Source organism: Prinia subflava, chromosome 3 (genome assembly GCF_021018805.1).
Source record: "Prinia subflava isolate CZ2003 ecotype Zambia chromosome 3, Cam_Psub_1.2, whole genome shotgun sequence".
Lineage (NCBI taxonomy): Eukaryota > Metazoa > Chordata > Aves > Passeriformes > Cisticolidae > Prinia > Prinia subflava.
Window position 1 is genome coordinate 28,495,307 of NC_086249.1, and position 25,004 is coordinate 28,520,310.

General features: G+C 42.2%; 1 protein-coding gene across 4 annotated transcripts in view; it reads left to right on the forward strand.

Moving 5' to 3' along the window:
- The first annotated feature begins 1,876 nt into the window (after positions 1 to 1,876).
- Positions 1,877 to 25,004, forward strand: part of HEPHL1 (hephaestin like 1) — a 41,475-nt gene continuing 18,347 nt past the window's right edge. For 2 of the 4 annotated variants that reach the window (XM_063394483.1, XM_063394484.1), the window contains exons 1-6: positions 18,577 to 18,662; positions 20,607 to 20,786; positions 21,788 to 22,042; positions 23,074 to 23,242; positions 23,919 to 24,055; positions 24,211 to 24,342. In XM_063394483.1, the coding sequence (XP_063250553.1) occupies positions 18,656 to 18,662; positions 20,607 to 20,786; positions 21,788 to 22,042; positions 23,074 to 23,242; positions 23,919 to 24,055; positions 24,211 to 24,342 (880 nt within the window). In that variant the 5' untranslated portion in view covers positions 18,577 to 18,655. Of the gene's footprint in view, positions 1,919 to 3,316; positions 3,351 to 17,553; positions 17,799 to 18,576; positions 18,790 to 18,864; positions 18,952 to 20,606; positions 20,787 to 21,787; positions 22,043 to 23,073; positions 23,243 to 23,918; positions 24,056 to 24,210; positions 24,343 to 25,004 lie in introns of those variants that run through there. The other 2 variants (XM_063394486.1, XM_063394485.1) reach the window with 2 other exon arrangements.

Below are 25,004 nucleotides of genomic sequence, written 5' to 3' on the forward strand. Positions count from 1 at the left end.
ATGTCCACTGAAAGGCAGATTCAAAGCTTTTTTGAGGGTGAGGGGATGTTGAGGAAAGAGGGCTGCAGGCACTGTTTTAGTGTGCAAAATTAGGCAGACATAATTAAAAGTCCTTTCTGAAAAGCGGTGAACTGTCTGTCTCCAGCCTTGGAGATACATAATCTCCAGTCCTGGAAATATTCAAAAGCCATCTGGGCATGGCCCAGGGTAGCCAGCTCCAGGTAGGTCTGCCTGAGCCAGCATGAGGAAGACATCTGAAAACTAGACTTAAAAAAATGAAAACCAAACCATCTGGAGTATGCTCTTATCATTCCTTGGTGGTGTAACCCATTTTTTATATTAGGTGTAGGCCTGAACTGAGCTAAGGGCAAGACCTGCATTAACCCTGTGATGATGGCAAAACTCCAGAGGCTGGGAGAAAGGCAAGAACACCGGGAAGTGATAGGAGGGAAGATCCTGGGTGGAGACAGGATCATAAAGAGCTAGGTGAGAGATGGAGCTCCACATGTTACCAAAATAAAAACCTGGAGGGCCTCCTCCAGGGGCCACATTTCACCCCGTACAATGCCAGGGCTTCCTGCCTGTGTGGTTCCCCAGCAATGGCACAGAGGGCAATGACCCACGATGTCGATGGCCATTAGAGGGAGCTTAGAGCAGTCGAGGGAGGAAATGCAGCCCTGGAAAGGAGAAGCAGTGTATGTAAGAGAGCTGGTTCAGCATTTTAAACTTATTTTTAATATCCTTGAGATGCTTAATGAGATAAGGAGGCATTTCCCTATGATCTCGAAGAAATAGAGCTGCCTCTTCCTTGGAAGAATTGCTTTTTGAAAGAGGCTGGGATTCTTTTAAGGATAGTTCAATAGTTAAATTAAAGCATGTGTCTGGAGGTGTCTTCTATCAGGCATCCTCGTCCCATGATAAATTTAAAAAAATGCAGCTGATGTTATTCCAAGCATGTTCACTAGCTGTTATTAAATGGGCTGGTTGCTTTTACTTGGGAAAAAGCTAACAAGAATACTATTTGTGTTCATACAGCAGTCAGAGGGAGGTTCAGCAATTGCTGGATTCACCCAGGACATTGCAATTCCAGCTACAACCTCATTCTACTGACGGGCTGAAACAGACCCTGAAGCAGGTGAGGGATGCAAATGCCTGACTCTTGGGCTAGCCCGGTACTCCCTGACCCAGGATCTGCCTCTGCAACCCTTCACACTCTGAAGTAAAGGTGTGGTGGCTCAGATCGGCACATCTCATCCCAGAGCATCCCACTCCAGCTGTGCTGCTGGCCTTGGTCATGTTTCCTACTCTCTCCACTGAGCCAGCACCAGCCCTTTCACAGTCCTGTGTAGGGGTTTTCAGCATCTGGTTGGGACCTGCTTAGGTTTTTTACTTCTGTCTGCCTGTCTAGTCAGGCATTAGATAAAGGAACAAATTACTATGGAGCACCTCATCACTGCATGTAAGCTCCTCCTAACACTCAGCCCCCTGGCACTTTGGGGAGAATGAAAACTAATTGTGAGAGACTCACTGGGTACATGGGAGGGAAGAGGGATGAGCTGTCACCAAGCCCGTGCTCACTTCCTTCCTGCTGAGCAGCTGATGGACAGCAACCTGTTACCACCAGGAATTTGCTCTACCTATCCAAATATTTCAAATTGTTCAGGGATATTTTTGACTTCTTCTTTATTAATGAAATATTTTCAGTACTCATGACTGCAAAGAAAAACTTCAAAGCTTGATTTGCTCAAAAACTAGAGGGCAAACAAGGAGAGTTTGCATTTACTACCTTTTGTAAAAGACTTCCTTTTTGAGATGCTGACTTGAGATTTTTAAATATCTCAGAACAGTAATATTGTGCTTTTTTTGGCTAACAGGACACTTGTAAAAAGCAGCTGTTGCAAAACTCAACCCGTGTGCGGTAAGTCACTACATGCATTGGTTTTTCTGGGTTTGTGCTCCCTTCCCTGCTCTTTGTCTGGTTGATCTGGCCGGTGAGATTAGGAGCACTGCAGGGCAGGGAGGATCCCTGTCTGTGTATTTGCGCTGTGCCTTGACACTTGTAAAGGAAGCGAGTAATCATCACTCTTGCTGCTTTCATGTCTCCTTGCACAATAGAAATAATTAATAGTAATAGCAGTGCTTTGCCTATCTGCGGCCCCTTTCATCTGAAGACCTGAAAGTGCTTGACAAGCATTAACTAAATTAGCTTCCAAATACCTGGAGAGGGAGTCAGATGTAATCATCCCCACTTTTAGATGAGCATACAGGACGAGAAGCTAAGCTGACTGAGTGCTTACAGTTAGTCAGCTGAAACCATGTTTCCTCCATTGGGGGAGCTTGCTCAGCACTTGGGAGGCTCAGGCTGCTTTTTGAGGTGTTCAAAAGTGGGGTTTGATGTCCACTTTTTACTTCCAAAACATACAGCCTGTGGAGCTGTGTGATCTGTCCTGCAGGAGCTGGAGGATGCATGTCAGGCACTGTCATTCGTCAAGTTTAGCATTTGAACTACTAACCTGGCCTAGGAAAGAACAAAGTTCTGCTGACACCATGTTGGCAAAGCCAGGGTGACTCTGAGTTAGTCCTGATTTCAGAAATGCAAGCGGCCCCTGGCCGCTTCAGAAACAGAAACGCTTCAGCTTGAATCCAGGGGTAGTGCAGCCAGGTTTGCATCATGCTGCCTTTCACTGCATAACCCTTTTGGAGAGGAATCTGTACCAGAATTGGCAAATTTGATCAGCCTTATATATATAGTGTGGGCTTACCAGGCCCTGCCACGGTGTTCACAGCCCTTGCAAAGAAAGATGCTTCGAGTCCTGACCCAAATCTGAAGTCTTAAATAGATAGCTGTTAAAACAAGGGTGCTCTGCAGCTCCCAGGACTGTACTCAGAAGGGGAAAGGAAGAAATTTTCAGTATCAACTGTGTAAGATCTGCTACTGACATGAAATTATAAATGATATTTTGAAAGACCACAGCAAGCTCTTCAAAGTGGTAGCTGGGCTGGTGGACAAGAGAGTTTTTTTCCCATAGACTATAGAATTTCTAATGCTGCTGAAATTATTTTCCTTTTTAATATCAGACCTGAAAGGCTTCCATTACAGGAATGGTGCTCTGGCTGTAATGTAGGCTTCTTCAAATAGGAAGTACCAGAGTCACTGAAGAACAGTAGGGCTGCTCCTTATTGCAAAACTTTGTAGACTCAGATGAAAGACAGTAATAGTGTTGGCAGTATATCCCATAAGTCACATGATTTCACTGTGGGCAATCATCCAGGTTTCCACAAGGTTGTGACATTTTCTACATTTTCTCCTTTCCAGCTGAGAAATTGGCCAGAAGTTGTCTGGACATCAGGTAACTCCTGTCAGCTCCTCCACACAACACCCTCCCATTTAATCAGCAGACCCTAAGCAAGGTGTCATAATCCTGCTGGGAGTAAGCATCTTAATATCACTCTTGGGAATGGGTTGCCTGGCAGAACTGAGTTTCCAACAGTTTGGAAGCCACTTGTGCAGATGCAATCGCATAAATTCTTTCTTTTCTGCTTCCAATGCTTGTTACTTTCCTCTCTGCTACCTGCTCTAAATAGTCCTGGTTAGGTTTCCAGTGCTGGAGTTTATTACCACAACTCCCCTATTTGCCCAGAGAGAAAATGAGGCAATGATCTCATAGAAGGAAAACAAAAGGGTCACATTTCCTCTAGAGTAAGTAAGTAGGTCAGTGCCACAAGATGTGATGGAAGAGGATCCCCTGATGCCCACAGGCGACTAGAGGAGGCTGGACAGGCAGCAGAGGTGCCTGGAGGAGACCTCAGGTGGACCTTGGCACTGGCCCTCCTGCTGGCAGGCAGCCAAGGTGTGTGTGAAAGAGTTTCACCATGCAACCAATCACAGCATCACCTCCACTAACACTGGAGGTCCAACAAGACCCTGATCTCCACCAGCCTCGTGCTCAGGGGGAAGTCTGTGGGCCAGGAGGGCTGTTCTCTTGCTCCCAGCTCTGGCTAGCAAGTCCAGAGACCAGGCAGCCTTGCTTTGTGAGCATCTGGACATTGCATGCCCTTCCTCCTTCCTCATTTGTGTAATAGGGTTAATGAACATGTTCTGTCCCACAGTGCTGACGTAACATTAAGCCCTTTCATGTTTGTTAAGTGCTACAATAGGCAGCACCATAGAAACTCATAAATAATGTACCTTGAAGTTCTGTCGAGGTATTAACCTTGTTTCAACAGTGCAGATTTACATGAGTTACCACACACAAGAAGCTTCTCTTAATTAGGATCAAAACTTACTTTTTTTAGCTTTGTTTTAATGGCTTTTAAGGATGAACAATTTTTACTTGCCCAGCCTATTAGGCAATTTATTGTAATCTCTTCAAGCTTGCAGTTCCTTTCAGTACACAGTTAAATGTCTTTCTTCTCATCATTGCATTCCTTTACATTCTTCAAACTGAAATTTCTTTAGGGATTTTTTACAAAGGTAGAATTGTTTTCTCTGAAATCTAAATTAATTTATGTTATTGTACTTCGTTGGTGGTGTGAGAGATTCTGGGTTTGGCTCAAAACCTTAACAGAAAAGAAAGGATCTGTGTGCTGCTTCTGATACAGCACAGGCCCTACTTTCCATTTCACACCTTGCCTCAAGATTTGTCTACAACTGGTAATGTAGCAAAGTAGCTGTTCTGCAAGGAGACTGTCCACACAGAGATGTACAGAGAAAATTATTCTGCACTAATGATCTCCAGACAACCATTGCAGTAAATGCCCAGTTGTGACCCTGAGCTGGGGGCATGGACTGAGCCCAAATGGCTGGAAGGCAATGCCAGGGAGCCGTGTGGGCTCTGACATGGGAATCTGGAGGGTTGGGTTCAGTTTCCATCCTGCCACAAAGGCTTCTGGGCAGACATGAGTCAGGTTCACCGTGTCACGTGTGATACGGGATATAGCTGCACTTCAAATTTCTTCACTGATTGTAGATCCTTGTAGATCTTGGAGTTCCAGCAGCTTTTTTGTCCTTCTGCCTCCAACTGTTTCAGTACTCAGACTTGGAATGCTCCAGGGAAATGCTGTGTGTGCCAAGGTAGCCTTTCTCACCAAAGTCCTATCCAGAACTCCAAACAGAAATTCTGAATGCCTTTTGAGATTTACAACCTAGCAATGTGAACTCAAAAGATTCAAGTAATTCACATACACCTTGTGTGACTACCCAAGATAACATCAGATTCATATTCTGTTCACTACTGCTGCAACTCAGAAATTAAATAGAAAGTGCAAGAGAAACTGGTTTTAAGTGATGTACAAAGAGACATATATTTAATGTGTGTTTGTCTCTGGAGAGTATGGGACAACTGATGAAGGGAGAGGATGACTTGATTGAAAGGCTGATGCAAAACTTAGGAGGGTTCAGTTCCCGAATATATCACAGACAATCTTAGCCACCTTGGGATGGTCACTACAGGCACAGCTCCAGAGCTGGTGGCAATACTAGCTGAGGGTAATCTTATGCTGGAAACAAGAGACTAATTCTCCAACCTAAGTTGCAGTGGAGACACAAACCAACACAGCAGAGGCATCAGGAAGGCTCAGCTATTAATGGGAACTACTACTATGAGGAAGAAGCAGAGAAAACAGAGTAGACAATCACAGAGTAGACAATCTGCATGAACATCAGCTCATCATCTGCTCAATGGAGAAAAAGCTGGGCTTCAGTCAGGCAGTACTGGATAAAGTGCTTGTCTATGATCTAATTTCAAGGAACTGACAAAGGTCAGCACATCCATCATCTCTCTTCATTGATCTTACAGCCATCACAATTTAAGTATTTTATTTTAATCACTAATATTAGTTGGCACAAGTCTGGGCTTTAGTGCACTAATTTAAGATAATTCTTGCAATAATTCCTGATTTACTTGAAAAGAAAGCTCTATTGCTGATGTTTTGAGGCCCATTCACAAACTGGTATTCAAGATGTTCACTATTCAGTCCTCTGAACATTGCTTCTCATTGCAAAACTCTGAAACCCAGCCGTACTCTAATTTTAGCCTTTAAGAGGGACAGAAAGTCTCACAGTAACCAACAGCCAACCCCTTTGCTGAAAGGATCCTGGACAAAGTGACAAATTTAATCCCATGAGCTCACTGCTGGAAGGGAGCTTCCCAGAAGTTTTCCTGATGCAAGGGCAAAACAGCTGTTCTTTCATCTTTTTCTGAGTCACACCCACAGCACCTCTCCGGAATGCAAATGTGCCTGGGTTTAGTGACTATGACAAAGTAATTAAGTGTTAATGTGTGGATGCAAAGGGTACACAAGTTGCCAGATCTACTAAGAGCTGAAGCCAAGCTGAGGCGTTTACCAGACTTAACAACACATTGATGATATGGGTTGCTAATGTCTACACATAATTCCTGTTACACAAGTAAATTTTACAGTAATAGACAAATAAATTAATTTCATATTTGAATTTTAAAGAGTTATTCTAATAAGAAAGCAGCCAGGACCCAATCCTAGATGCATGAGAAGCAATAGAAAAACTAGGACATAGCACCATTATTATTTAAATTACTATAATGCAGTCAGATGCCAGCTCAGAACTGGACACTCCCCCTTCCTATTAGCTGTTCCTATTCCCTATTAGCTTGATGTATTTGTATTATATTAGTCCACATTTCCCGAGATTTAAACATATGGCAGAATTCTTGAGTTACAAAAAAGCAGACAGACAGGAAGTCACAACAACACTGTCTAGATTAAATTGGCCTGTACCCAGTCCTTCAATATCTCAAATGGCTGATTTAAGCAATTAAACTTCACACAATCTCATTCAAAGTGCACAATGCCCTATAAATAAACATATTTCCTACTCGAATGCAAATGCTTGCTTCATTATGACAATGAATATTTGCATAACAGGCACGAGTTCTCGTAAATGCAGGTGTTTGAGTGACAGGTGATGAAGTTTGTAACTCCCCATGGCTCAGGAGAGCTCCTCTGGGCAGTGGAAATATTCCTAGGCCCTGTGAAAAGATGACAGTGGGATCCTGTTAACTCCAAGTGTCACCTTGGCCTTTTCACAGGTTTGTAGCCCAGCAGCTGGCCTGTCTGTCCCACCCACGGGGAATGTTCGATGGCTGTGCCACGGGCTGGCAAAGCTCTGTCCCTCTGTCCTTGTGTTTTCTTTGGCTTTCTAATTCCACCTGTTAAAATCAGTGCTTTTAGTCATCATCAATTGAGTAATGCAACAAAGTGACACAATGAAGCAGTGGAAAAGGAAGATGACTTTTAAGTATCAGTGTTTTGGAAGAGAGGCTACAGATTGATGTGAGAAGACAAGAGGGGTTTGCAGCAGAAGAGTGAAGAGATCAGCAAGGTGTCCAAGGATATCAGGAAGTCTGTAGGTGCTGCCTCTGAGGATCAGGATCTCTGTACACACCTGTGTTGCCCTGTTGCACAACACCTGTGTTGTCCTGCCACCTCTCCTCTTTTGCTTTGTTCATCAATTAACTGACTTGAGAAATTCACATCACTGACTTGAGAACATCAACCTGTATCAGAGAATTTTGGGGGCCAAGGGACTCCTGCTTTTATGACTGTGTCAAGCTGGTCATTTGCGGTTTATCTGACTGTATCCTTAATCCACATATACTGGGCTTTCAGTCCTCATAGCTAAAGAGATGGAAAGCATAGCCTAAAGCCACCAAAAGCTTCTTTAGCATGATACTGCATGTGTCTGTGTGCCTTGTCTCTTAATTTAGGTGAGACCTATCAAGGTCCAGGTGGCTGGAGCTGGGCTGCTGTGAGCAGCACCTAATTTTTTGAGTTATTTTCTGTGACTTCAGAGACACTTGCGTAGCAGTGAGGAGAAGGGAGCTCAGCACAGCTGGCCACAGATGTAACCATCACTGCCACGTGCCAGAGGGTGAACCTCACCTGGCTGCCACATAAAACCTCATTCACATCACTGAGCTACATCTCGGTGGATAGCATTCAACCTGTGACTTCCAAATCCATTTCTGAAGCCTCCTGCACCTGTAGTCATGGATAACCATTAGCTTCCACAGGAAGAGGTCAGATGGTCCTGGACCTGAAAGGGGAATTTCACAACTGTTAAAGCTTGCAATGAGTCTCAAGAACTGCATTCTAGAACTGCAATGGTTTTTATACCTATAGTCACTTAAAAATAAAGAACATAGCAGTATGATTTTACAAAATGTCTTGTCACCTAGATGATGTTTTTGGGATCATATCCTAAGTGGTTTAAAATATTCTTTTCTATCCTAGCCTATCAAGTATATGTTTACACTGGGCTTTGACAAGTTGGTAACATAGATATCCTCTTAGAAGATGTTAAGCTGTAAAGCAAGGGAGTGATTTTCTAGAGAGCTACGTGGGCATGTTAATTACCAAGGTTAATAAAAGGGTGATCTTTGTGTGCCTCAATTCTTAGGTGTCCAAATGGGAAGACTTTTATAAGGGCTTTAATTTCCAGGGATGCTTGTAAAAAAGTACCTCATTTTGGGCACTCTAAAACTGCATATATTCAAATCAATTGCAGCCTTAATAAATAGATGAGAAAATGCTGAGAGGTACTGGTCAATTCTTTTGCTCTCTCTGATAATACTGGCTTATACCTTAGTGTTATGTCATTAAAAAAAAAAAATTGAAGGCAACAAGATGCTTTTTTTAGAAATCTCAGACATCATAAAGAAATTAAAACAAAAATTGTAAAAAAGGGTTTTTACAGGGGTGTCAAAACCACTGACCTCTCCTCTGCTCCAGTATGCCATATCACCTAGTCTGGAAAAAGGAGGACTGAAAAGCATGCAAACTTCTAAAACCCACCAACTGGCTCTAGCCTGGACAGGTAAGTGAGTAATTTAGTCACTAACCAAAGGATTGGCAAAGGTCCTGCCATGACAGCAACCTTCTCCCTGCTCTGCATAGCCTGGCTCTCTACCTATCCCAGTCCTAACCTGCTGGAAAGGAGGAGCTTTGCTCTGTCCCATCCTTATTTATGACTTGTTGAGAGCTGGGAGGGAGGGGTGAGCTCCGTGTGGTGCACCCTGCTGCTGCCTGCCCGTGCCAGCCTCGCAGTCAGCACCACAAATGCCTCTCACACGGCGCAGTGGCCGCCTCCGCGCCCTGGGGTTCCTCTGGCTGTGGGCACTGGTGGAAGCAAAGACCAGAACTTACTACCTTGGGATTGTGGAAGAGAACTGGGACTATGCACCATCTGGGAAAAATCTCATCACAGGGCAAAGCCTCCTAGAGGACAAGTAAGTGACTGGGGGCTTTGAAAAGCTGGGGATGTACCAGCAACTCCGAAACAAAATTGGTTAATGTGGTAATTTTGCTGGAAATGTCTTAAGACGACATTGTCCTTGTTTTTATTCTGATGATGTTGTCACAGGTGGGAATTCAGCTTCAAGGAAAGAGTAGACTTTGATTGCTTCCTCTTCCAATGTAGTTGATTAAGCAAGGTGATGGCATGTATTTGAAGAGGATGTTAATGAACTAATTTTTGTCAAAATATCATCAGCTACAGGCTCAAAATTCCCCATCTGTATTTCATAGAGATGCAGGTATCTCTGGGACTTGGTATCAAAAAGCAAACTGCAACTTTGCTATAAACAAGCACACTTCACAGTAAAACACAAAACTGTTTACTGGCATATTATGTAATTTTAAGTATTTTCTCTGATAAAATTTGGGGAACTTGGTAAAGTATTCTGAAATTCAGATGTGTATATTACCTACGACTGAGATACGAGTCCCTATATCCATGCAATCTATACAACTGTGGGGGCTTCCATTTTGGAAATGTGTTTAGATAAGTGCTTAGCTATACAACAGTAAATGGTCAGACAGAATTCTGGGTGATGTCTGAAACTGAGGAGTGTAGGGGAGCACTATGATGAGTCGTGCCTTGGCTGGTGAAAACAGGTGTCTGTTCTCATGTCCACACGGCTGGGGCTGGCTGTGTGTTCCTCCCACAGCAGGAGGGCTGGCCTGGATGTTGGATGGAGATGGCTTCAGTCCCTGGTGCCTGTCTAGAGAATGATTTGGGTTGGAAGGGACCTTTAAAGGTCCTCTTGTTCACCTCCCCTGCCATGTGCAGGGTCATCTTCATCTAGATCATGTTGCTCAGAGGTATGTCCAAGCTGAATTTGAATGTTTCATAGGATGGGGCATCCACTACCTCTCTGGACAATGTGTGCTGGTGTTTTACCACCTTCATTGTTAAAAACTTTTATATTTGAATTGGCTCTCTTTTAGTTTAAAACCACTGCTTCTTACATCATGGGATTCAAATGTGTGGGAATATTTTTAACATTTCATTGATATTTTTGACATACTAGAGGTATTTTGGGGATCCTTCCTCAGTATCTAGGCTTGGGATTGGAGTGGGAGCTGTGAGTAGGTAAGGAGGTGCTACCAGGTTCGGAGGCTCACTGGGAGCTAGATGTTGTGTCCCAGAAGCTAGAAATGGAAATGTACTTTCTGACTTTTCAGGAAATCCCAAGCGAGACTGGACATGTGGTCAGTAATTTCAGAATCACTTGCAGATGAATTCCATAAAAGAAACTATTGTGTCACAAGAAGGAGATGAAAAGGAGTTTTATTTTTCAACACAAATTTATGCTTAAGCTTTTAATAGCTAGAGATCCCAGACAGCATGCAAGTCAATAGGTGTTACATTTATAGGTAGAATTAAAGGTAACAGTTTGTTCCCAGCCCATGGAAACAAGCTTTACTGGCAAAAATTTTCTCCATTTATACTAAATACCTGAATGTCTCATTTTCCTAGTCTTTTTAGCAGAGGATAGCTTTCTACACTCACTAAGCTAGAAGATCTCTAAATATGAAGTAGTTTAGCTTTAACTGAAGAGCAGCTACTTATAAATCCACTTCAGTGGAGAGGTATTCAATAGAGATACCATAGAGAGATTGGAATCTGTTCTGTAAATTGTACTTTTGAGGCTGTCTGCAGTTTGTGCTCCCTGAACATCAAGTGGCACATTTTCTCTTAAGTCTGTGACATAAATGCAATTTTTTTTACTAAATGGCAACACAGGGACAGAAGATCCCTTATGTCTTCAGTCATCATGCAATGTAATAATTACAGAGTGCTAATTACAAAAGGTTTACCCACAGAGGATTTTAATCTAGACTACACATTCAAAGCTGGGGAGATGTTTGCCATGAACTTCCAACATGCAGAATAATTAAGTAATTTTTGTTATTTTATTCAATTTTTAAGCCATATTGAGTTGAGCCAGGATGAAGAGCTGTGTTCTTGAATAATAGTGTGTCTGCATAAGCATGTAGGTTAAATAGTGAACCAGAAATAGGTATTTTGACTATTCAGCTCTTTAGGATAATCTCTAATGTAAATTTAAAGCAGTATAATAATGGGCTACTTTTCAGCTAATCAGTTGGTTCCTATGGATATTATAAAAAAAGTCATTCCATAAGCAAAGTTTAGGGATCAGTTTCCAGGCAGAGATATGAATGTCTTTTGAGCCAGCTGGCTGAGCTAAGCACTTCTCACCTTGTGAGACATCCTCACAGCACCCAGCTGATGGGGCACTATCCCAGTTTTATTGAGACCAAAGTGAAGATAAAGAGGTTGCAGACAAGCTGATTATCTTTAAAAGAATTAGTGCATACACCAAAAGGAATGTTACCTTTGATTCCAGCTAGCCCACAGAGATATAATCAAAACCACTTACTCTTCAGTAGTTAATGAAAATCCTGAATTAGCAAGTGTGCAATGGAAAGTGTTACATTACCTGGATCAGATAGTGATCAGATAGTGATTTAGGAGATGATTTTCAGTGTTACTTGCCAAAGTCAATAATATCTTCCTCAACCTTTAGTTATCAGTAGTAAATAGGATAAAGGAGGCTTTGGTAGCTGAAGTGTGGGGCTAGAAACCAGGTGAGCCAATTCTGGCACCAGACATGACTATGCTGCTCAGTTCCCGCTGTGCTGGTGCTGAGTGAGTTGCCTCTGGAGCCAGGAATCCCAGTGCTGCATCAGAACCTGCCTGGGTGTGAGCTGAAAAGACTGCCTCTCATCAGAGCTGATTAGCCCAAATGAGCTCTGTCTTAGCAGAACTATTCTGCTTGGATGATAATCTTTATTATGCCTTGTCTTGCTGCAGTGCTCCAGAACCAGCCTGCTGCTTGCACAGAATAAGTATCTTGCTGGACGTCAGTACTTTTAAAGTAAAAAGACTAATGAGGCTGTTCACCTCTGCCCTTTGTCTTGTCTAAGCTTGAGGCCTCAAGCTGTTCTACTAATTCTCATAATTTGGAGTGTTGTGAGTAAAACCAAGACATTTCACTCTCTGTTCTCCCTTCAGAAATTAAACTTACATTTTCTGGTGCACACAGGGCTTTGGAAATCACAGGTTCAGATTATGGCCACTGAGCATAGGTGAGCTGTGAAGGTGGTCAGCATCCCTTCCCACCTGACATAATTGGCAGAAGACCTGACATCATTAAACCATGATGGACTAGACTCACAGGCAGCAAGATGCTGTCAGTGCTGCTGGATGTGCTGCAGATCCCAGCAAGATTTTTGTGAGTTAGGGCATGGGTATTGCTGCTACAGGAGAGTGAGCTTGGATGTTTTCTGCTTTCTTTAATGGTCACATGGAAAATGGCCTTTCAAGAGGAAAATATACCTAGGTGTTGTGGCTTGAAATCCACCAGTCATTCTTTCCCCACTGTAGCTCAGCTGTCAAGATTAAAGTTTGGTTGATAATCCCTTGAAATCAACTTGATACTAGTTTATATGATGGGTGGTTAAATCTTGCTCTGCTGGTGGTAGATGTTAGTAAGCTTTGCTGATGTAGCAGCTCATCCCCTCTCTTTAGGCCACCAATCCTACATTTATCTGGGCCAAGTCTTGTACCCACCAACACTAACGGGTGTTTTTTGTTACCACAGCATCAAACACAGTTTGTGCAATTTGCCTATGAGGAGATCCCACCCAGAGAAATGACGGTGAAACTGTCGTCACAGATGCTACACTAATGGTTGAGTCATTATGAGGCCAAATAACCCAATTGCAACAGCAGAAATGATCATTCTGGGAAGGGTCAACATCAAAAGGGTATTTGAGGTGAAATCCTGGCTCTAATGAAACCTCAGAGGAGCTTTGTTACTGACTTCAGGGGCAAGTTTATTGCAGGAGGGAAGCTGTCATACCACACCAGTGACACCTCAGAGCCTCACCTGAGATTTTATGGATTTTATTGACCTCTGTGGCTCTTGTGGGTCAGAAAAGGCCTAAAAACCCCCTTTGAGGGCTTTGTGTCTCTGTCTTTTGAGGACACTCGACTTTGTTGTTGGATGCTTTGTGGTCAGGGCTCCATCTAGAAAGGTGAGTTGGTGCCATGGTCCCCCTTCCCTGGCCATCCCTCAAGCACAGATATTGCACCAGCCTGGGCATGGGAGTCATGGTTTCTTGGAGGCTTATCTTGAACAGATTACATGTCCCAGGGGTTAAAACAATTGTGGCAGTCTGGAGCCCTGTCCTGGCACTGTCCTGGCTTACTTCAGCCACAGGAAAAATCAGGAACTTTGAGGAAATAAAATGGTTATAAACCCGAACAGAGTACGTAAAGAGGGTGGAGAATAAGGAAGGTTTCAGAATCTACAGATTTTAGGGAATAAACCTATAAAGTTAGTTGTTTAAATGGTTATGAATCTAAAGTCTATGGGACTTTAATGGGACAATGACACTAGAAAGAAATTTTGCATTTGTATACATTTGCACCCAGGAGTGTACAGTATCTATTGGGAATGGTAACCACACGAGAGAATTTGGGACTCCACATCTAGTAGTTATTCTGAGTGCTGTTTTTTTCACTCAGTGGTGATAACAGGAGCAAACAAACTCAGGAGGCTTTGAAATTTATCTGTGAGGATCAGCTCTTCAGTAGCTGTTTTCCTGGTCATGCACAAGGTGTCTTCCCATTTCTTACTGTTCACTGTAACACAGTGCTCATGTAAGCACCTCTTGGAAAACATAACCTCTGTTTGGCTGTAGCCTTGAGATCAAAGGTAACATAAACACAGTAAAATTATGGCAAAACATTTGTTCTGTATGATAAAAGAAATGGGTGTAGAAATTACACTTCACACATGGATTTACCTTGAAATGGCAGATTGTCTGCATGTCTAGCCTTGATTTGAAGTAGAATCTACATGATGCATTTGTTTTACTCTTTCTTTCTGTAGAAGAGTTGTATTGCTTGTCATTGCAGGAAACAGGATGCCTATAATTATGCTTACACTTATTTTAAAGAACTAGAGTTAATTCCTTGTTAATAATTCCCTGTACCACTCAGGTGCATTTCCAACTTCTCTTGGAGCATTGGAAGTGCTGAGAGAGATCAAACACCAAAATGAAATTAGACACAGAAATGAAGGCAGGATTTGCATGGTATTCTTAGTCAGAACAAGACCTTTTATGCTGATTTGCAAACCTGCTTATCTCTACATGTAGCTTCAAGACTAGCCTTGCTGCAGGAGATCGAGGAAGGAATTTAGGAAATTTGCAGGTACTGCCCCAGAGGATGGAGTATTCCCCTTTGCTGTAAGGAGAAAGTCTGTCTGAGCATCATGACTTCATGCTCATGAAGTGCAGGCTGACAACTGAGTTGGAGGGAAATAGTTAAAATTTAGAGGAGCAGCTCTTACATCTGCAGAAGATCAGAAAGACGGAAGAGATTCAGAGAGCATCATCACAAAGCCAGCAGGAGGATGAAGCAGTTTGAAGTGAGAAGGAGAGTATGAAGAGGCAGGGAGAAGCTTTGTCTTCTTGTGACAAGAGAGGAATGACAGATAGGAAACATTTTGGCATGAGGTCCAGTGTCGATATTCCTTCTGCAAAAGGACTTAAAGCACTGTAATGTGAAGCACAGCAACACTTGTAAAGAGGCATGGAGCTACCAGCTACTTGGGAAGGCTGAGGTGGGCCCCTCAAATCCTCCTGGATGAAATGGGGCAGCCTGGGCGCCTAGAATAGGACTCACAAGAACCTGAGTGCTGAGTTTTCAGGCACTGAGGGCAACTGAGAGGATGTGCTGAAAATATATCTCTGTACACACAGAGCATCACTGCACTGTGACTGGCTGCAGCTGATACCCATTGCAGCCATTTGAATAGTCTTCCTTTCAGAAAGCTGCCACTCTATTGGAAAGTGGAAAAGACTTCTTTTCCTGACTTGTGGAGGCTTTAAGTAGGAGGCAAGCACAGATCCAGATATTACAGCATAGCTTTAGGCACTGAGACTTGCTCACTGCCTAAGCCTAGATAGAGGGTTTTCTCATGGTAATTTCTTGAACTTCAATAACTAACTGGATTTTAGGATCACCTTCTATGCATTTAAAGAAGCTAGGCTCATGTGAAGCATTAACAAAGCCTGACTAAGAAGTGCATTTTTGCAGGGTACATTTCTCCTTCTTCAGAAGAGAGTGTATCCCAGGGGTGCTATGAGAGTGTGCAATGCTGTCTAGATGTAAAGACATTGTCATCATGGCAAAAGCATGGTGCCACTGCATTACAATCTTTGGTGGCTGGTGAAATTGGAAAAAATCTGACGAAAAATATCTCCTGAAAATAGGAACTTTCTGAAAAAAAGTCTATTTGATATTTTTCTAGAGAAAATTTCTTATAAAACATTTTAAAAAATCAATTCATAATTTGAATTAGGGCATAGCCATGTGAATACATTGCCATGAGGTAAGGAAGCATGTACATTTACACTGCACTCCTACTGACACCACCTCCTACTCTGTGGTAAACACTCTGGTAGCAGCTCTTCCCCCAGGCAATAGAAGGTATCTTCTCCTGTGAATGTGGTGTGACTTGCCAGGTCTTGCTATGTGCACAGACTACAGACCTGCTAATTCACTGAAAATCCAGATTTCTTGACAATTCGCTCCTTAACCCTGTTTTTGGAGTGTATTTATCCAGCATACATTATTCTGTGAAGAAGCAGAATGAGATGATTCTGTCCCTTCTCCCCCATCCTATCCCACTGTTTCTGCCCCAGCAATATCTTTGGCAATGTTTTAATTGCTGCCAAAATCTGTGGCTTCTTATAAAGCACACATTTCAAATGAAAAAGTGTACTTTTCGGAGGCTTTTATACCTGGATCATTTCAGTGGTCTGTTTTAGACAGTGATTGTGGAGGTACAATGAGCACGGGTGGGGGTTGTTGTGTGTTATGGTGTCATAGAAGTCACAGAATCACAGAAAGGTTTCACTAGAGGGAGAAGTGGATGTGGTCGTGAAGAACTTAAAGCAAATCACGCCTTTCAACTTATGTGACATCTACCACTTTGGTTGCTTGCACTTCTCAAAAGAATCTAAACAGAATTGGTTAAGCAAGTGAACTGATCAGTCAAAAACTTCACAATAAATATGAAATTGCTTTGTTTCTGCCAGTGATACTTCAGGAAAATTTGGTTCAACTTTTTAATGAATTTTTTAGGAAGCATGAAAGTTCAGACAGTCTTCAGGGGGTGAAAAAGCTCATGGTCAATTATGGTGAAATTGGTCATATAATCCCCTGCTTGCTGTGTAGCAAAGGGTTTAATTTCTGCCTTCCTCAAGTGTTATAATTAGGGGTGAAGATTGTATATCATATTTACCAGCGGTAACATGGAGAGAATTAAAAACGGATTTTATATCATCAGAGATAGGATGAACATGGGTCATCAGTGTGATGTTACAGTTAAAAGGACAAAACTGATTCCCAGTTATGTAAGAAATATTGACTGGGAGCGTCTCTGGCCCTAGCTGGAATATTACTTACGTATTGTGTGAGTTCTTGTGTTCAGACTTCAACAGAGATAGAGAAATATTTGCTTTCAAAACAGAGCTTTGCGTAAGATTTGTGGCATAAAGAATGTCTGTGTTCTTGGTTTGTCCAGACGAAGGGTAGGAGGCTATTTAGTCAATTAATTAAAACTTACGCAAGTGTCTGCATAGAAAAGAATTTTCTGATGGTAGGTGGCTCCTTTGATCTGAGAGAGAACTTGGCTGGAACCAGTGGTTGGAGTGTGGAGCTGGGTGATATTAGACTGCAAATGCAATTTAGGCCTTGAAGGAAGCAGGTATTTAAAAGGTATAATATGTTAACCACTGACTATATGGTGGGTTTTCCATCACTTGAAGTTGACTCTGGAATGTGGAAGTTATACATTTCATGCAAAACACATTTAATGCTATTCTTCCAGGGAGTCAAGCTGGTTGATTAGAATCTCTCTTATTAACTTTTGCAAAAATCTTTATTTGGTTTTATTTTCCTTCTGAACAGTCATACTTTCAGAGGTGAGGTTTCAAATCTTCAAAAGAGGGACAAGTCATTAAAATTAAGCACCTTGATGCTTGAGTGGTCCTGATGTACTTGGGAACTTTAATTCCACCAGCCACGAGATGTTTCCCAGGGAACTATTTATCTGCACTGCAGGCACCAGTCATTTTATCAGTTCTTGATATAGGTTTACTGTCTCTCAAATTTTCCCTTCCCAACACTAGGTTTGCAAGGGTGTATGCAACAAGAGGAGCCAACCGGATAGGACGTGTGTACAAAAAGGCTATTTTTAGGCAATTCACGGATGACACTTACTCCCAGGAGATCCCCAAAGCAGCATGGCTGGGGTTCCTTGGTCCGGTCCTGAAGGCAGAAGAAGAGGATGTCTTTATCATCCACCTGAAAAACTTTGCTTCCCGCCCATACTCTGTGCACCCACATGGAGTCTTCTATGACAAGGACTCTGAAGGTAAAATTTGGCTTGCCTTTTCCTCTCTTTTTCCCTGGGGTAACTAATATCATGGCTCCAAGTCTGTCCAAGTATTTGTGGTTATTGACATTGACATTGGAGGACTTTGTCACCCTCTCACAAACTCATCAGTAATTGCAGCTGATGACTAAAACCAGGAACAGCCTCATCTCAAAACTTTTTGCCACTAACTTTTGACACCTGGGATAAATCCAGTACTGAAACAGGTTAGATGGGTCTTTTTGACTGAATTATTTTTCTGAATCATAAGTCACCAAAACATCTTCCCTCCTTCCTTCTACCTCTAGTCTATTTGAATAGATGGAGTTCTTGCCACCAAATGTTTTCCTGTCTTTTGGCCTATAACAGACATGATCTAATTTTCAGAATTCCAGACCTATGCATGTGTATTTTTGTTAGAGGATTGTGTGGCTGTGCCTACATTCAGTATTCTAATCAGTTTTCTGTGAAAAAATACACACTGTTAGATGACAAAATTCTAGATGACTGATAAGAGTGAAGGGACTAGGAAAAAATAGAGCCTGTTAATGCAATTTTAAAGCTTTATCTACCAATAAAAAATTAATTTTAACTCACAATATATTTGTGGTGAGATTGACAGAAATTCTGAGTTTTTCGTAATTTCTCAGTGATTCTGTATTTGTGAATGCTGTTATTATTTTATAAATACAAGTTAAAATAGAATAAATTGCACATTTATTTAACAAAAACAACTAAGGGATGGCTAAAGTCTTCCTTTTTCCTTTTTATGTATTAGGAGCTCTTTACCCTGATGGAACTGGTGGTAAAAGCAAAGAGGACGACTTTGTTGTTCCCGGTGGAAATTACACATACACATGGCCAGTAAGGAAAGATTATTCCCCAACTTTGGCAGACTCAAACTGCTTGACTTGGATTTACCATTCTCACATTGACACACCAAGAGATATTGCATCTGGTTTAATTGGGCCTCTGCTGGTGTGTAAAAAAGGTACTGAGCTAGAAGCACTGATAGAGCAAGCCCCTCTGCCTAGCTTGGCATCTTAACAGTCATTTTTGCTTACAGGTTTAAACATGATGGTCTAGAGTCTATCCCTACATAGCCCATAAAAAGGGGCAAGGAATAGATGGGCCATTCCAGGAGCATCCCAGGGTAGGTATTGTAGCTCTGGGACAACCCCCTTCCTGCTCCCCTTTGGCTTCATGATAGATTTGCCTCGGCTGGTGGAGGGACTGCAGCATGCTCTGTGACCATCCCTTCATGGCCAAGACCAAAAAATAAGTGTTCCCAAACTGGGGAAGTTTCAGCATGAACAAAGGACTTATTGCTCAGGAGATCAAATTAGAGCTGGGTGGGTGAATTTGACATTAGTGTTTACATATTTGAAAGCCCAGTCTTTGTAATTTTTTTCCACATAGAGTGTGTATTTATTTTTGTTTACAAGTTATATCTCACAACCATATGGAGATGTGCACTGAACAGCCTGTCCTGCATATTTTATAGCCTGCTAATATTGTGCTTGAGCCATCAAGAACCAGCCCACTCCTCTTCATCAGCTGAACCATTGCCACCTCTCCCCTTGGGCACATGTAACTCTGCCACCTCTTTTCAGTAACTGCCAGAGTACAAGATCAGCCCTGATTTCATATACAGCACTTCTAACTGAAGTAGGTTCTGTATATGAAAAAGAGAAAGACTTTAATGTGGAAAAGACAGGCCTGATTTCCAGCTTAACTCACACAACTAAGATGTCTCAGATTTACATTCTCCTCAAGAGTCTCTCCTGTGGAGAAATCCACAGAACTGAATATGTGACACTGAGCTGATAACTACGAGACAACACATGAAGCTAGGAGACTGCATATTCCAAAAAATCCTAGCCTGAAAGGCCAGATTGTCTGCATGTTTGGCCTTGAATTCATGAAGGTGAATATGTACATGATATTACTGCTCTAGTCCTCCAGCCGGTGGCGATGGACACAAGACTGAGAGCAAGACACTGAGCTTCCTCCCGCAGAAGGCAGAGGAAGTGAAAGTTTTCATGGGATCAGAGATAGACTGATTGGAATGAAGTCTACACCCTCCAGTGGATAAAAACAGACAACTCAGTATCAGCAGGCCTGTAGTTTCAGATTGCTCCTTGAACAGATACTGGGATAAAGATATTGAACTTATCTGGAATAAATTCTGTTCATCCTGTCTTCAGCCTTTTTAAATTTAAGTACCTAGCCCTAGATAACTCTTATGGATTCCTTGTCAGTCTGTGGAGAACGAGCCACATTTAGAGGTCCACTCTGGGGGTATGGTTCAGCCTTCACGTCAGTGCAACAGACATGCAGGCTACCACTCATCACTCCTTAATTCCTTGTCAAAAAAACATGAGTCACTGGTTTCTGGATAGATCCAGCTCATGACCTGGCTCACTGTGCAGGAACACAGATGCTAACTAACACTGACTAAGGGACAGGGCTGGGTGCAATGGGACAAAGAGTGGGAAAATGGAACAAAGAGTGGGGAAATGGGACAACAGATATTGGCAAGTGATTTTGTGCATGTCAGACAAAAGAGATACTGAAATATTAGCTTGACTTAGCTTAGCCTTGCCTTCTGGAGGCACTCATCGGTTCAAAGTCTGTTGGAAGGATGTCAAAATGCCTTAGAAGAACAAAATTAGGTGAAATTCATCCTGCCCTGCAGACTGTGGTCAAAGAACTGTATTTCCTTGAGGGCACCAAGATTACTATCATTTTTAAATTCAATCCCATCCTAGGCTTTTTTTATCACTTTCCTTTTTGTTTGCAATTTAGGAACTGCAGATGAGACCACAATAGAAGGGACTGGTGCTGCTAATGCTTTTGCCCTGATGTTTAGCATTGTAGATGAAAACTTCAGCTGGTACCTCGATGAGAATATAAACACCTTCTGCTTAGAACCAGACACAGTTGACAAAGAGGATGAAGGTTTCCAGACCAGCAACCGAATGCATGGTGAGAAGGACTTTTGAGTAAATGGTGACCTACAGCAGTGACCAGGCTCTTTTCAATTCAGTAGGACTTTCTGTCCCCTGTGATGCCTCTCCTTTATCTGTGTCAGCAAGGAAAGGGTCAGAATGCTGAAGTACTGTGTTGATAAAAACCTCTCCCTAAAAACAGCATGACACTTGCAGAAAGGAGATTTGGCTTTCTTGCCCAGCTCTGACATTTGTTTAGCATTTTATCTTAGGCAACAGATTTAAGCTGGTTTTTTGTTTGTTTTTGTTTTGTTTTGTTTTTCCCAGCTGTGAAAAGAGCAAAGAAGGCTGCAGAGCAATTTGAGATGTGTATGTTAAAAGAATTCTCAAAAGGCTTGTGGATGGTGGGCTGGCTGGTATAACCACTCCTGCCCTTCAGAGACATATTGGCCAATAGTACTTTGTGTTATTTAGACATTTGGTGTAGAAAGTTAATTCTGGATATTTCTGTATATTTTGTTTGTTCCAGAGAGCCTAGGAAATAAAATATTTTGCAAAATATGAGTCTCATTCTCCTAGAGTCCTGATACATTATCAGATGTTGAAGCTGAGGAAGACAGAGCTGACTTCACTGATTTGGCTGATATAATTTTGAAATCTAAATTGCTTGAGCCTGGCATATAATGGTATATTTATGACTTAGGACAAGAGGAAATAGATTTCAGCCATGCTAAATAGCTGCAGAACAAGTTAACTTCATTATCAGGCCTTTTTGGTGATGACTTGGCCTTTGCAACATCTTGATATTACCCAGGATGTTTTTCACAGACACAGACAGACAATTTGGGGCATTTGATCATCCAGAGCAGTAAGACATATGTTCAAAATGCTACTCTTCATCAAGCAGCATGTGAGGGCCTTATTCAGTGTGAACATTCATGTAATTGCTTTTCTGGACCAGGAAAGGATCTTCCTTAGAACTGGGATCAGAGGCACTTTTCTTTCACCTCTCATAAAGTCTCATACTTTTGTTTTTAGCTATTAATGGTTACATATATGGCAATCTCCCCGGCCTGGAGATGTGCGCTGACACTTCCATGTCGTGGCACTTGTTTGGCATGGGGAGCGAGATAGACATCCACGCTGCCTACTTCTATGGCCACACATTCACGAGCAGAGACCAGAGGGCAGATGTCGTCGGCCTCTTCCCGGCGACGTTCATCACGGCCGAGATGACTCCTGGCAGCCCCGGGAGGTGGCTGATAACATGCCAGGTCAATGAGCACCTACGAGGTACGCTGCTATAGATCTCCCTCATCAGCCTCTGTTATGTTTGGAAGAGAAAACTGGGAGATGTTTCCAGGCAAAGCGGGATTTGACACTGTTTTTGTGACTTTGGAACAATTTGCAGCTGTTCACCAGATAAAGATCATGATTATGAGTTTAGTCACCAGAAATGATACATGTTGGGCCAAATCTTCAGCTGGTATGAATGACTTGGCCATGTAACTCATGTGAGGAAGACTTGCTAGACCCAGCACTATCACCATGCTTCCTAGGTGAACCCAAGACTTTGATGAGCAATGAGAGGAGCTTTCAACACCAATTTTTCAACACTTTTTTTTTGTTGTTGTTGTAGATAAGTACTTACACATAGAAAAATAATCATGGCCAGCTGAACACTTAATAGCTTTTTGCTTTATGGAAATCAGGCAAAACTTGGCAGTGTTTTCAGAAACCAATTATGTGAAGGCATTTGATGGTGACGTGATATTTGTGCAGTCCAAGACCCCAAAAGCATGTATCATAAACTAAGTGTCATGGCAGCAGGCAATGAATGTATAATTATCATAGCAGAGATGAGTTGGGAGAGTTTTTACACATTGATTCCAGTGGGATTAGCATCAGGCAAAACAGACTCAATTCTGGCAAGCAACAAATACCTTCAGCAGAAATAACCAGTCTGTATTTGAATGGAAGTCAGGGGGAGATGATGCTATTTTGCAGATTTCTGGAGTACTCTGACCCCCAAAATCATTCGACCATCCTTATGCAGATTAGGAAGTTGAGTAAGTCAGTCCACTAAAGAGTGTCATGGATGTCCATGTGTTTCACCTATTGCATAAAGTGTACCACCTTCCAAAGAAAGGGTGTTGGTATCTGGCCCATTGTAGGCAGAGAATGTATTTTGAAATAGAAATTTACTGTAGTAATTGTTTCCCATCCATGTAGCTCCCAGAGAGTTTTGAATGTCCATTTGTATCCATGAGATTGCTGACTCTGCAGCTGGTCAGGGGCTGTCTCCAGACTCTTTCTCCTCCCAGGTGGCATGGAGGCACTATACGATGTTCAGATCTGCCAAAAAAACCTGTCTCACTCTTCACCAATCAGTCATAAGAGAAGATATTACATCGCTGCTGAAGAAGTGCTCTGGAATTATGGACCTGACGGTTATGATAAATTCACCGGGCAGGGTTTGAACGCCACTGGCAGGTAAAGTTTCTTGTCAACTCCCATTGTGCTTTAATTTCAGGAGTCTGTGTGACACTGCCCCAGTGATTCACATGGGCTAGGTCCTGCACTGTAATTAATTTTAATTGAAAGGGGCGGGGAGGAATGGATTTAAACAGTCTTGTCAGGAAGCTAGATGAATAACTGCGTCGCTTCAAGGTGCCTTCTGGAAGCACTTATCTTACTCCATTAAATCCATGGGGAAAGTGAGGCACGCCAAGTTCAACACATTTAATGACTCTTCTTCGAGACTCTTCAGGCAGCTGTCACAATTGCTATCAGTGCAGTTCAGAGGTGCCACAGTGGCAGAATTTCCCCCCCTCATATTACAGATGGAGAAAAATTGCATTATAGTGTTTCTCAGAAAAGCAAACAAGGATTAGACACACATTGTGCACAGTTCTTGCCCTAAGGTAAGTTGATATAGATACCTCTCTCAGTAAATCAGGGTTAAACATAAAAGTCTAATGTACAATGAATGCTCATTTGTTGGCTAATTCAAATGAGTAATATCTTTCTTAGTGTGCTAGAAAAGTGTATGCAGATTAGTAACTTGGGGGGTCATTTCTCCTGTGTCTGGATTAATAACTTTATCTGAAATGAAGGGTTCTGCTTGAACCTTCAGTTGTTTAACCAGTCTGATTTGCTAATTCTACAGTGAATCTGCAACATATTTCACACAAGGGACTGACAGAATAGGAGGGCAATACTGGAAAGTTCGCTATGTGGGATATACTGACGCAACGTTCAGTAAGAAGACTTGGTCAGAGGACATGAAGCACCTGGGAATACTTGGTACAGTGAATATTTTCCTCTCCTGTAAATACATCAGGTTTGAATGTAGAATCATCTGGACTGAGAGGGAGATTTAGTGTATGCAGCTCTCTCTCCATTTGGTGGAAATATGCTGGAGAGCAGTCCTAATACCTTCCCTCACTCTGTTTTTTAAGGTCCTGTTATAAAAGCTGAAGTGGGAGATACGGTGCTGGTTACTTTTGCCAACAAAGCCAGAAGAAGCTATAGCATTATGGCCCATGGTGTAAGCTTCAGCAAGCTGTCGGAAGGTGCTCCCTACTTAGATGGTAAGTTTTGGCTGCACTACTGTATTGTCACATCCACAATACTTGAGTCCAAAAATCTGCTGCTGAGCTCTCTAGGTTTGCCCTTTTGTGGATGCTAGGGGACAGAAAGGATGATTTGATAAGTTTGTTTCTACCCTTCATGTTACAATGAAGGCAACTCCACAGTCTGCAAATGTGATGGTTCTTTGGATATGTGCCAGACAAGATATCTAAAACGAGCCAAGGTCTACGTTGAACAATCCAATTTCTATTAGTTCTAATTTAATATTACTCCATTGCAAGGAGTGGATCTCCTCTGGGCACACTCCAGAATTATGGTTCTTAGGATCTGGAATGATGGCCCAGCTGAGTCTTCGGCTATAGCTATGATCATGGTCTAAGCTGCATCACTCCCAATTCTCTAATCCAAGCTGAGCATTGCCCTTGCTTTACTCTCAGGATAGTCAGTTTCAAAGGCAGCTTTTATCTGATTGCCCTGGAACATGAAGCAGTAATAATCCTTATTAATTCTCATAAATACATAAATGCTGAAATGGAACATTTATGATATTCTTCCTCTCATTTTGTGCAAGAACAAGGTCTTATCGTCTAAGTTTAACTATTGAATGTTAAATATCATGTTTAATTGGTAGCCACCTCTTACAGTCAGTGACAAGAAGACG